Raw genomic sequence first — 13,523 nt, 5'->3', positions numbered from 1 at the left:
CTTAGAAGATTTTCTTTTAGGTTGGGAACTAGTAAGACATCATGGATGAGTCGCGTACCTTTATCTGTCTCCACCATGACAGTGCCTTTGCCTTTTGATTCAACCACACTTCCATTTTCCAGTCGAACTTTGACTTTGACAGACTCATCAATGCTTTTGAAAATAGTCTCATCCTTGGCCATGTGATTGCTACATCCACTATCCAAGTACCAGCTTCCTCCCTTTTCTTTTATTGAGTCTTGAGTGGCATAGAACATACATTGTTCTTGATCATGCTCCTCTGCGATATTGGCTTGATGCCTATTTTTGTTGCGACAATTTTTCTCTATGTGCCCAAACTTCTTCCAATGGTTGCATTGTGGCATATTACGGAACCAACAATTTTTCTCTGCATGGCCTTGCCTTTTGCATATATTGTATGGAGGATTTTTATCTGTTTTGTTCTTAAGGAAATTCCTAGAACCTTCTCTTCTTCTAGAAGTTTCTCCATAATTTTTCTTTCCTCCATTTTCTTTGTTTTGGGGATGAAATTTAAACTTTGACTAGAAGGCATTTTCAAGTATATCTTCTTTATATCTATACAGTCTTTGCTCATATGCTTCAAGAGAGCCCACAAGATCTGTCTCTGATAGAGTGGACAGATCTTTGGTTTCCTCAATCGTTATCACGATTGGGTCAAACTTTTGGGGCATAGTAATTAGAATTTTCTCAACAATTTTCTTGTTAATAATATCTTTCCCAAAAGCTCTCATTTGATTAACTATTTCTTTAACTTTAGAATAGTAATCTTTAACTATCTCAGACTCCTTCATCTTCAATAGTTCAAAATCTCTTCTTAGAGATTGAAGTTTAACGGCACGTACCTTAACACTTCCTTGAAACTCCTCCTGCAATGTGTTCAACGCTTCTTTGGCAGTCTTAGGCCCATAATTCTTGGGAAAATTGGATCAGTCACCGCTTGTTGCAAGGTGAACAACGCCTTTGAATTTTTCTGTTTATTTTTCTTCAACTCTTTTTCTTGAGATGCATTAAGAGCTGAAGTATCCGTGGGAACGATGAAGCCTTCTTCTACTATGTCCCATAAATCTTGAGATGAAAAATATGTTTCCATTTTAACACGCTAGAAACCATAATTTTCACCATTGAAGATAGGGACAAAAATAGTTGACGATTGAGTAATGTTATCCATAGCTTAGAAAAAAAATATTATTGGAGTGGGTTAATAGTACAAAAGAAATTTTTGAAGTAGTTGGGAGGATTTTGGAATGGTAGGTAGGTAATATAACTACGCCCACTGTATGACCGAGCGTAGCTCTGATACCACTATTGGTAGTTGGTTAGATGATAGTTGATAGTTTTAGAGAATTATTTTAGAAAGAAGGTTATGTCATTGATTTCTTGGATTAACAATTACAACATACCAATTGCCTATTTATAGGCTCAAACCTCTCAATGGTGGTGAATGTTTCTACATTACTTTAGGTCTTTCTAGAGTTTTCATGATAGATTAGTATCATGATAGTTCTAGATTCTTCTATCTTATACATACTTATAATTTTAGATTGTTCTACCATATTCATTTACATTATAGTTTTAGATTATTCTACCATATTCATACACACTATAGTTCTAGGATATTCTACTATTTTCATACATATTATATTTAAGAATATTCTAGAAATTTATAACAATTTCAACATAACATGAACCAAAGTGTCTTTTCCTTCTTATCTTGGTTTTTTTCTTTTTTCTTTTGCAAACCAAAGTCACTGATTTTCTTTCTCCTTCACTGTAAACCATGGTCCTCTGAGATTGCGGCCGTGAATCTTCCATTATGATTCAAAATTCAAACATCATTATTGGTGCCATATGTGACACCCTCTACCCCTCACATGTATATTAATAAAGGAATAAAAATTCAAATATTAATTAAAATTATTTTTAAAACATTTTTAAATACAAGCCTTTCAAATGGGTAAAAGGCTCACATTCGCTTTCTTCTACATCATATTCAAACTTGTCCAAATAAATAATAAAATCATCTCAGCTCAAAGAAGGCCATCTAAGTTTCATACAATTAATATAGAACCTATATCCTAATGTCACATCCTATCAGAGCGTGGTGTTCCCGTGTCCTCTAGTATGAGGTTCTTCATAGTCATCCACCAATTCATCTGCTCCCCCGAACACAAAGTTCAAGATCATCACAGGATCCAAACACAAACAGCAAACCGGGAGTGAGTTATCACATTTCTAACTACTAGAGAGAAACAACACAACATATAGTAGCCAAATACAATTTACTTAGCATATCTCACATTATTTCATCACTTTGTCATTCATCAATCACACTTTTCATCCATCAATCACACCTTTCAATCATCAATCATTATACACAGGAATCACACACTCTGATCAAGACATAATAACATATCAATTTCATAATAAACAATTAGCAAGCGTATGCGACAGTTATGCTAAAACTCAAGCATATATGCAATATGGTACCATGTCAGTGAAAAACCTCGTCGGGCGCCTAGGAGTACATGACAAGACAAACCACACAATAAGTCAAGTCACTCTCACTAGGTAATATCATAGAGAGACCAGTCAGGGTCACAGTGTTTTGCGAGAATGCTCCAACCATATGGGATCAACATAGGCTTAAAGGAGCACTCAAACCGTGTGACCCCCAAGGCCTACACTCCGAAGAGTCCGTCAGGGCCTCTCCCTCCTGATTCAGGTCCAACCCAGAAAACATTTTAGCACACAGACTCTATCTATGAACTGTACAAAACACACGACTCCTCAATTGTTCTCAAAATAATCTTAACTCGTCACCCTTTAAGGGTCTTATCATTAACTCGTCGCCCTTAAAGGGACTTAACATCAACTCGTCGACCTAAAAGGGACTTAGCATTAACTCGTCGCCCTTGAAGGGACTTATGATCGTGTGATTGTACAATTCATAGTTCACAACTCAATGCACACAACACTTCAATGCACATATATATCTCAATCATATACATACTCAATTTATCACATACACTTAATCTCAATCACAATGGTATAATCTCAATTTAACATGTTATCACACCTCTTGAATCATATACACTTTATCTATGAACTATACAATACACACATTTACTCAATTGTTTTCAAAATCATTTTAACTCGTCGGGTTCCCACAGTAGATCCCATCACAATACTCGTCGCCCTTAAAGGGTCTTACAATTGTGTGATTGCACAGTTCATAGTTCACAACTCAATACACACATCTCATCTCAATACACATGTATTTCATCATCTGTCACATGTTCAATTTATCACAACATGGGATGTAAAGCCTCTAAAATAGTTTCTCACAATTGTATCAAAATCAATTAATCAAAATCATGGGTTAAACACAAAGACATCAAGAGCACTCAAGTTTATCAATCAATTCTCATCAGAACATCAATTGGTACATAGAACACAATAATATTGCATTCATAATCATAAAGAAAAATTATAATTCAATAAACATCCTAAAATAAACCCAAATTTAGTTCTCTAAGGATCCCTACACATGTTCTCACTAACCTCCAATTGTGAATAACTCATCCCTTACCTCTAAGCGGAGTCACGTGTCTTCCGATGGCGATAGCAGCATCTCTAGCGGTTCCCCAAGATTCCTCCAGTTTCTCCTTCGACTGCTCCAATAGAGTTCCCGAACGTCAGAGAAACGTATAAGGGATTGAAGCCTCCATTTGAACTATCTTCATGCGATTCCTTTTTCTCTCTGCAAGAACATTATTTTGCAAATCCCAACGGTCAAAGCGTGCGCAATTGAATTTCGAACAACATCTCCAAATTTCACAACAATCCAACGGTTAACGAAACCGGGATCATAGTTTTACCAAGACAGCTCTGGGTTTTTGCGGGAAAGAAAAAGGCTACAATGCGAAGGGTATTTCTCTCAGTTCAGACATGATATCGAAAGTCCCAACAGTGAGAATGCTCGGAATTGGGTTGCGAACGTGGTGCTCAAATTTCACGATGATCCAACGGTGAATGAGTCTGAGATCGTTGTTTTTCTGAGACAGGTTTGGTGGGCTACGGGAAAAAGAAAGGGTTTTGAGAGGAGAAGAAAAAAAAATGAGGGAAAGAAGAGACCGTGTGAGTGTGAAAACTGACCTAACACTATCTATAACTAGGTTTACTCTATTTATTTATTTATTTATTATTTTATAAAAATAAACTCTATTTTATTTTTTATCAAACAAATAAATAAAATACCCTTTTTATTTTCTCTCAAATCATTATTTTAATTAATAATTATATCTCTTTATTTATTTATTTATAGAATCTCATCATTTTTCTAAAACTCTATTTATTTATAAATAAATAATTTTTTTTTAAAATTAACTTACGTAAAATGGGATGTTACACCGTAGCTTAACAGGAAATTGATTCTAACACCATAACGTTGGTCCTAAGCCTAAAGAGAAAGTTTGTCTAAGAAATAGCATAAAGTAGTAGTAGAGAAAAGAAATTAATCCATCTAAAATATGTTTTAGATCACCCTTTCTTTGCCACAAAGTACCTTTATATCTGTTAAGGCCTTCCTCCGTTTTCTTTTATTTGTTGCCTATATGACTATATCCTTTTGTTTGAGTTGTAGGTTTGTTAAGAGTTAGGACTATGGAATATGGATATTTGGTAGATCCATGAGTTCTTGTGTTGATCAAATTCTTATGTTGGATTGTAGCTTATTGCAGAAGATGCAAGTCATTATATATGTAGGTTTTTTCATCTCAGTAGCTCACAAATGATGATTTTTTTTTTTTTTTTGTGGATTAAATTCCAAGTACTATCATTTTCTCTGGAATTCCTGAGTAAGCATTCAAAACAAATGCTCTGTCCTAATTAATCAAAAAATATTTTTATTTTTCAAATAATATTTATCAAGTATATTTATTATTAAACTTTTATAATAATGAATGTAAATTTTTCATATTTTATTTATTTATTTATTTATTTATTTGAATAAAAAATGTATTTATTAAATATTATATTTTTAACTTTAGTTTTTGTTTAAATGTCTTTAGTCTTTCACATTCAATAAATTTAATATATATTTTAATGATTAAAACAGTAAACATATAAATATAAACTAATTTTAAAAAGCAAAAAATTATTTAACTCATTTTTATTTTATAAAAATTATAAGTATTTTCCATGACTATTCCCTGTTAAGACTAAGAGGAGAATAAGTAAACTAAGTGCTAAATTAATTTGAAGAATAACATCTCACTTTACCCATATAACATTCAAGGATAAATTTAAAATTTGTTACCAAACATCCCTTTCTCTTTATTTTCTTTGTTGTTTATTTGTGGCCTGTGCCCCCTCAATCTGTTAACGGCTAAGAAGAATTGATGAGCACCATCTTCGATGTTACTTTTAAGATGTGAACAAAGCAACTGTTTCACACTCTCAAGTCTTCACAACAAAAATATCTAATTATCATTTGTGAATCAAAAATATCTAATTATCATTTCCACGTGCTTGAAGTAGTTTTTGGTTGTTGTCCCAATTAATGTATCTGCAGTGACAACCTGGTGGTGAAGACCACCTCGTGAAGCTGGCATGAACCCTCATTTATTAGGGGAATAAAATCCTGTAATGAACATTAGAATTATTTTCTCCGTGGGTTTTGCCAATTTTATACTTTTTCATTTACTGGTTATCGATATAAATTAAAATTTTAGATATAATTAAAAATGACATAAAAATATTTCAAAATTTTCCCTAAAGTTTTATCTTCTTCCAAAACACTCCCCTGATCGACCCCATTTCTCTTCCTGTGGCATGCATAAAAACAATATAAATTAAGGCTCATACATATTAATTCACGCATCTGCTGTATTGAGCTAGCTTTTCATTCTTTTGCTGAAAATGGCTAATCAAAACACTCTCCCTCTTTATGATAAATATTGGGTGAAGCATACGTTATCAAGAGTAATGGATTCCTTGACTCTGCTCCTCCTCCTCTTACTTCTTGGTTACCGTATTAATATTTTCTCTCATAGCAACTACACTTTCCCTTGCCTTGTTGCTTTCATATGCGAGTCATGGTTCACTTTTTCTTGGATTCTCGTCATCAGCACTAAATGGTCTCCTGCATATACCAAAACCTACATACACCGTCTCTTGCTTCGGTATATATCTTTGCTATATTTGCCTTTGAAAAACTGTTTGATGAAATCATTATGCTGTAAAACACTTGGAGAGAAGAAAAGAAAATATAAGTATAATAGAATTTATAATATGATAGAAAAAGAGATAAGAAAAAATAAGAAATATTTAAAATAAAAAGTTTTTGTGTATCATTACTCACATGCCTTTTGATTAGTATGCCTTTAATCATTAATAGTGATATTGCAATTAGGCCAAGTAATTCTCTTCTTGTACTATATAAAATTTTGCACACATATGTTTAATTAATAATGAATGTGCATTGTTTCCCAATAGGGTACCTGAGGGTGAGCTTCCAGCAGTGGATCTATTTGTGACAACAGCAGACCCAGTGCTTGAGCCTCCTATCATCACAATCAACACTGTCTTGTCTCTCTTGGCGCTTGATTATCCTCATAACAAACTTGCTTGCTATGTTTCTGATGATGGATGCTCCCCTCTTACCTTCTATGCCCTTATCGAAGCATTTCAATTTGCTAAGCTTTGGGTACCTTTCTGTAAGAAGTACAACATACAACTTAGAGTACCCTTCAGATACTTCTCCAATAACACCAGCACTGACAACAATGAAGACACGCCGGAGTTTATGCAAGACTGGTTAAAAATGAAGGTAATTTTGTACTATATATTTGCCTTGTTTCTATCCTATTGAAGATAATTAAGTGCTTGGACATGCCAATGCATTTGTATTACATTCTGCAAACTTAAATCTTGTTAAGCAATTAACTGATAATTAAGTGGTGATTTATGTTTAGAAATTTGAAGTTGTAACAAAATGGATAATTCGCTTTGTATATTAATTTTTAGGCTTAAGTTAATTTTGATTTAACAAATAACAAAATATAAAATACAAAATTCAAGCTTTTTTTTTTTTTTAACTTAAACCTAAACTGCTCCACATAAAATGTCACTCTGCAATTTTCGGGCTTCTAGCCTTCTACTTTGCATCCCCAATGTCACTGCAATTTGCAAAGCATGTCCAAACGTGTAACTGTAGTATCCAAACAATATCCAAACGTGTGGGCCAGCTCTCACTAATGATCCTTTCAGCCAAAATGGGACAAATTTCAGCTAGTTTCATATTTAAACTTCAAATTAGTTTTTCATAAAAGGTAAAAAAAAAAGTATTATTTAAATTCAGGGTAAACAGTTGAATTGTTCAATGAAAGTAGGTGGAATGATAGATGAAAAATATAAATTTAATTTTTAAATATATAAAAAAATATGATAAATTAGTCATCTCATTGAATTTGTAAGGTTTAAAAATCAATTTAACAATTAATTATATTTTTTAGAAACAATTTGGTATTAAATTATAAAATTTAAAAATCAAATTGTCATTAAATTATTGATTAATTTATTGAACTTTTTACATAATTAAAAACTAAATTTTGATCTTTTAAAAATTAATTTATTAACCTCTCACACTTTTTAGAGGGCAAATTTGATTATTTATCATTTAATTATTATAATTTTATTATTATTATTATTATTGGGGGTGGGGGGCATGGAGACAAATCTTATCTCTATCTTTGTTAGCAGAACGAGTATGAGCGCCTTACCCGTAAAATTCTGAATGCAACAAAAAATTCGATTCCACTTGTGGGAGAGTTTGCTATCTTCTCAGATACACAGCCTAGAAATCATCCAACCATAATTAAGGTACATCAAATACTACTGCAGTTTAAATTCATACTTATGCAAGATTAAGAAATTTTCGCGAAAGAATAATACTCTTTCCATTCTAAACTGTATGATGTTTTAGAAAAACAAATTGTTTCATTATAGATGTGATTTTGTAAAATCAATATTATATTAAATATTTTTAAAAAAAAACTAAATTAAAAGAGTAATATATAAAAAGAATAAATGAGTAGTTATTAATTAAAAAAGTAAAAAATATATTTAAAAGTTACTGTTTTATATGAAATTTAACATATATTTTTTTTAATATACGTATCAAAATCTTAATCCTCATATAATATAAAGCAAAGGAATTGGTAATATATATATATATATATATATATATATATATATATATATATATATATATATATATACACACTACAAATAATTAAAGAAAATATCTCCTTTTATAGATGGGCTTCAAAAATTTCCTTGCTAACGAAGAAAAATTAGTGCATGTTTTATTTGCATCAGAAAAAGATGTGGTGCATATTAATATAAATCCAACAGATAAAAAAAAAAAGTAAAAATCATGTAATCTGATGATAAAATTATTTTATCTCAAACATAATTTTGCAATTACACATGCGTTCTGGAAGGAGCTATTTAATGTAATCTGAGAGCAGCGCTTACAACCCAGAGACGGAGGATGAAACGTGTCGTTGAGCATTAGCTCCAATCCTTTGCGCATTAATATTGAGAATTTGTTTCAATATTCATATGAATAAATAGCCAATGCCGAGTGGCAATAATTATTCCCCTGGGTTGGATCCATTGCAAAGTACCGAACCAAACATCTCCAACATTTGGCCAAATATGGTTAAATTGAATATTTAATTTGCTTTAAAATTTTACTAAGTTGAGTTGAGTCGGATTTATGATTAAAATTAAATCAATCCGATCATAAATAAACAGATTAAGTATGATTAATCATGTTAAAAAAATTAAAATTATTTTTTATTTTGTAAAATTAATTTTTTTTAAATAATAATTTATTTTTATCTAAAATTTTATAAATATATAATGACTAAATATCCTATAGAGACCAAATGTTAACAGTATTTTATTAATAAAATAAATGATTTCAATGTTAATACAATATTTATATTTTAGATAAAAATAAAATAATATTTTATTAACACGAAAAATATATAAATACAATTAAGACAAAAATAAAATAATAACTACAAAAAGAAAAAGTCATGAATGTTTTAATTTAATAATTTAATACACTATTAGCAAAAAATTATGGTATTTTGTATTTAATAATTTGATTTATATATAATAAATTTAATTAAATGTCACACGTCATGTCAGGTCAAATCATGAATTCAAAAACAAAAACAAAAAAAAAAAACTCCTTATCTAACTCATACAATAAATTAGTTAGATTTAATTCTAACTCTAAAAAATTGTGAACGAAATTAATTAGATTAATTTGATTTGTGAATTATTCATATCCAAGTTATCAAACTTTAAAATTTATATAAACTTATAAGAATTACTTCGTAATAAAAAATAATTAAATATATATAAATAACATACTAATTAATCATTTTAATATTATAATAAAAAAAATTAAATCACAAATTCCATAATTATAAAATAATTAAGTCTAATAATATATCCCTACTAAATAATTTCAAACTGCATCAAATAAAACAAATAATAAGTTCACATGCACAAAAACAAAACATAAATTCTTAAAATATAAGAGTTAAATAACTTAAAAGGACAAATATCTCTTGAATAATCTATAAAATAACTTAAATAGATAAAATATAATGCATTACAAGAACATTTTAGGTTAAATTTCTTAATCCAGTAAACTGAGACTTAAGCTCGAGAGTTTAGTATCTACCGAGTCTCCTGTAAGCCTATCGGAAACGTACGTGCCTGTGAACTCTCGGAAAAATTTACGACTTATCTTTAAGAGTTTGATACTCTCATGCCGCCCATGGACATTCCTATCTCCAAAACATATGAGAAGAGAACAAACCCCAGTATCGTTACGCATGTTCCCTTTACGGGTATTTTTTTCTTGCACCTCACAAATTTTCTGCAGCATTCTTTATACTTTAGAAAGGCTTATACAGAATATAAAATTATATTCTAGATTAATCTTCGTAACTGTAAATGGAATGACACTTTACACAGAAAGACTATTAGAATAATAGTTGATATTTGAATATTTTAAATCTAAAAGAAGAAAAGAAATAAATCACACTTGAATACCATTATCTCTTTATATAATGCTTAATCTGAACCAACATAAATTAATTAATAAAGGATTTTTTTTTTCTTGAAAGGGAATACATACAACTTAAAAACAAATATTTTCCCTCTTGTTGGTAGGTAATATGGGAAAACAAAGAAGGTCTTTCAGACGAGTTGCCTCACTTAATCTACGTATCTAGAGAAAAGAAGCAGGAACATCCACATCAATATAAAGCTGGTGCTATGAATGTGTTGGTAAGTTTGTTTAATCTCTTCTTATTTCCTGGTCGTGTATCTAAGAAGAAAATATTATGTGTTAGAGTGTATCATCGTAACTAGCTATAGCTTTAAAAATATAATTAAGGTCTCACATGATCCCAAATTTACCATAATTTGTATCATGAACAGACAAGAGTCTCTGGAGTGATGACAAATGCACCCTTTATCCTAAACTTAGATTGTGACATGCACGTGAATAATCCAAAGATTGTTCTACACGCCCTGTGCATTTTATTAGATTCAAAGGGAGAAAAAGAAGTTGCATTTGCCCAATGTATCCAGCAATTCTATGATGGATTAAAGGATGATCCTCTCGGAAATCAGCTTGTGGCAGCGTTTCGGGTGCGTCAAGTTTCAAATATTAAACAAAAACCTTTCAAGAAAGCTAGCAAATGTATTATGAACTATGACTAGAAATAAAAAGCGGGTGTGTAAATAAACTAATTCCTTTTCTTGTTTTGTCTAATGCAGTACTTGGGGGGTGGATTAGCAGGGCTCCAAGGGATATTTTACTTAGGAACAAATTGCATGCACAGAAGAAAAGTAATTTATGGCCTTTCTCCTTATCATGGCATTCAAAATGGAAAGAAGGATCATGGCGTCTCCAATGGTAATTTGATTTCACTATTATTCTCATGATTCTAAACTTGCTATGCTCATTCTCAATTTCAAAAGATCATCGATCTGTTTAAAGATTTTGTAAAGATTAACAATGTAATCAACTGCCTTCAATTTTGGAAATATACTATTTCCATATCATTCTCATTTATCTGAATTTCCATATCTTACAATAATATATAATATTTATGCAGGGAAATTCTCAGAAAAGAAAACAATATTTGGTACATCAAAGGGGTTTGTGGAATCAGCTACTCATGCTTTGGAAGGGAAGACATTTACTCCCAATAACAATATTTGCAAATCTCTTGAGGCTGCGAGTGAAGTTTCTAGTTGTGAATATGAATACGGCACTGCTTGGGGAAAACAGGTAATATGCTTTCAATAATATTAGTAATTTCTTCCGAAGGTAATTTACTCAAATACAATTGGAATTCAAGTAATTAGATAAAAGTCAATATATCACCAATAAATTATTGATTTAAGTGGTACTAAACCCGGTCACCTTAAACTCACATGATTACCAAAAAAAGAAGATAAAAGTAACATAAACTAACCTTTCCTGTTGAATTTACCTTTGGGCTGGTTAACGGATTATTTTTATAGATTCTCGGGAATTTTTTGCTTATTAAACCCTGAATGTGAAATTTTATTTTTGTCACTGCTATTTTGATTGTTGAGACTTTTGAAAATGTTAGGTGGGTTGGATGTATGGATCAACATCTGAAGATTTACTTACCGGACTGAAAATCCACACAAAAGGTTGGAGATCTGAAGTGTGCTCACCAGAACTTTCGCCTTTTATGGGATGCTCACCTCAAGATATTTTAGTTGTAATTGGTCAACAAAAGAGATGGATCTCAGGGTTGCTTGATATCCTCCTAAGCAAGCATTGTCCAATTTTTGGAACCCTATTTGGTAAGCTCCAATTCAGACAATGCTTGGGGTATCTTTGGATCACTACTTGGAGCTTACGACCCGTTCCTGAAATATGTTATGCTGCTCTCCCTGCCTATTGCATCATTAATAACTCCAGTTTCTTGCCCAAGGTATGAAAGTTTAATCTCCAACTTTTATAATGAACAATTTTAATTGCGATACAAAATTATTTTTAACGGTTAATTAATAATATAATTTGTTATGCTGCTCTCCCTGCCTATTGCATCATTAATAACTCCAGTTTCTTGCCCAAGGTATGAAAGTTTAATCTCCAACTTTTATAATGAACAATTTTAATTGCGATACAAAATTATTTTTAACGGTTAATTAATAATATAATTTGTTTATTTTAAGAAACCAAGAGTTAATACTGTAATTTGTAAAAAAAAAACTTTTTAAATTCAATTTAGAAATAAAGATAAAAGTGTAGATTAATTGCAGAAGTAATGTATAAAATGTACCATCAAATCAAATGAGAGAAAAGTAAAAAACATTGAGAAAGTATATGTGAGAGAATCAGAACAGCAAGAGTCTCGTGGATGTTCAAGTTAAGGATTCTAATTTCCAGTATAAGAGTAGAATGTAGATATTTCCTTCTTTTTTTTTTCTCAACCTATATATCTCATTGTTTACTTTGAAATACAAGAGTTTTAGCCACCTTTTTTTAGTTACTCCAAAAACATTATTCCACATTCATTGACATACTTAGTGCACAAATTTTTCACTGTTTCAATGGTGCGTAAATGATGGTCCTGCAGGAACTCGGACAATGGATCCCCGCCACTTTGCTTGTGATTTACAACGTGTCTACTCTTTTAGAGAACTTGAAAATAGGATTGTCAATTCGAACATGGTGTAACAATCAACGAATGGCAAGGATAACCACCATGAATTCTTGGTTTTTTGGATTTTTGGCCATCCTACTTAAGCGATTAAGGATATCTAACATTGGCTTTGAAATAACAAGGAAAGACGAAACATTTTCCAATGAGGGTGCAAATGAAAATGATGGTAGATTCATTTTTAACAAGTCTCCAGTTTTTATACCTGGCACAACTATTTTGCTTATTCAACTCACAGCACTGGTTACCATGTGGTTGGGATGGCAACCACCTGTTAGAAACAATGGACATGGATCTGGTGTTGGGGAAGTGTTCTGTAGTACATATTTGGTTGTGTGCTATTGGCCATTTTTGAAAGGGTTATTTGAGAAAGGAAAGTATGGAATTCCCTTATCCACAATTTGCAAGTCAATGGCTCTGGCTTTCCTTTTTGTGTACTTATGCAAAGCAAATTAAGGATTGATCATATAATTCACTTGGTTGTTTTTAATTAATGTATTTTGCTGCACCATTATATGTATTGTAAAGATATTATGGAGAATACTTCTAAGTGAATAATTTTAGTTTAGTCCCTAAATTTGTATCCTATATTAAAATTAAATCCTTTTATATTAATTTTTTTTTTACATCTAAAACTAAAATAGAATTTGCTTGCATAAATAATTTTTTATTAAAATTTCAACATAAAAAAATTTGACACCA

The 13,523-nt window shown here is 31.0% G+C and overlaps 1 protein-coding gene across 3 annotated transcripts; it reads left to right on the top strand.

Annotated features, from left to right (window-relative positions):
- The first annotated feature begins 5,485 nt into the window (after positions 1-5,485).
- On the top strand, positions 5,486-13,398 carry LOC114378205 (cellulose synthase-like protein B5). Of its 3 annotated transcripts, XM_028336753.1 has the most exons (9): positions 5,486-6,203; positions 6,517-6,850; positions 7,783-7,902; positions 10,282-10,398; positions 10,552-10,764; positions 10,894-11,032; positions 11,235-11,410; positions 11,739-12,089; positions 12,738-13,398. In XM_028336753.1, the coding sequence occupies exons 1-9, from the start codon at positions 5,941-5,943 to the stop codon at positions 13,275-13,277; spliced, it is 2,253 nt and encodes a 750-aa protein (XP_028192554.1). In that variant the 5' UTR covers positions 5,486-5,940; the 3' UTR covers positions 13,278-13,398. The 3 variants fall into 3 exon arrangements, with proteins under 3 accessions (XP_028192554.1, XP_028192555.1, XP_028192556.1); XM_028336754.1 differs by lacking the exon at positions 7,783-7,902; XM_028336755.1 differs by lacking the exon at positions 10,552-10,764.
- The last annotated feature ends 125 nt before the right edge of the window (positions 13,399-13,523 follow it).

The sequence above is a fragment of the Glycine soja genome, chromosome 12 (genome assembly GCF_004193775.1).
Source record: "Glycine soja cultivar W05 chromosome 12, ASM419377v2, whole genome shotgun sequence".
NCBI classification, from domain to species: Eukaryota; Viridiplantae; Streptophyta; class Magnoliopsida; order Fabales; family Fabaceae; genus Glycine; species Glycine soja.
The sequence above is the reverse complement of the archived record's forward strand: the minus strand, read 5'-3'. Positions and strand labels throughout refer to the sequence as shown.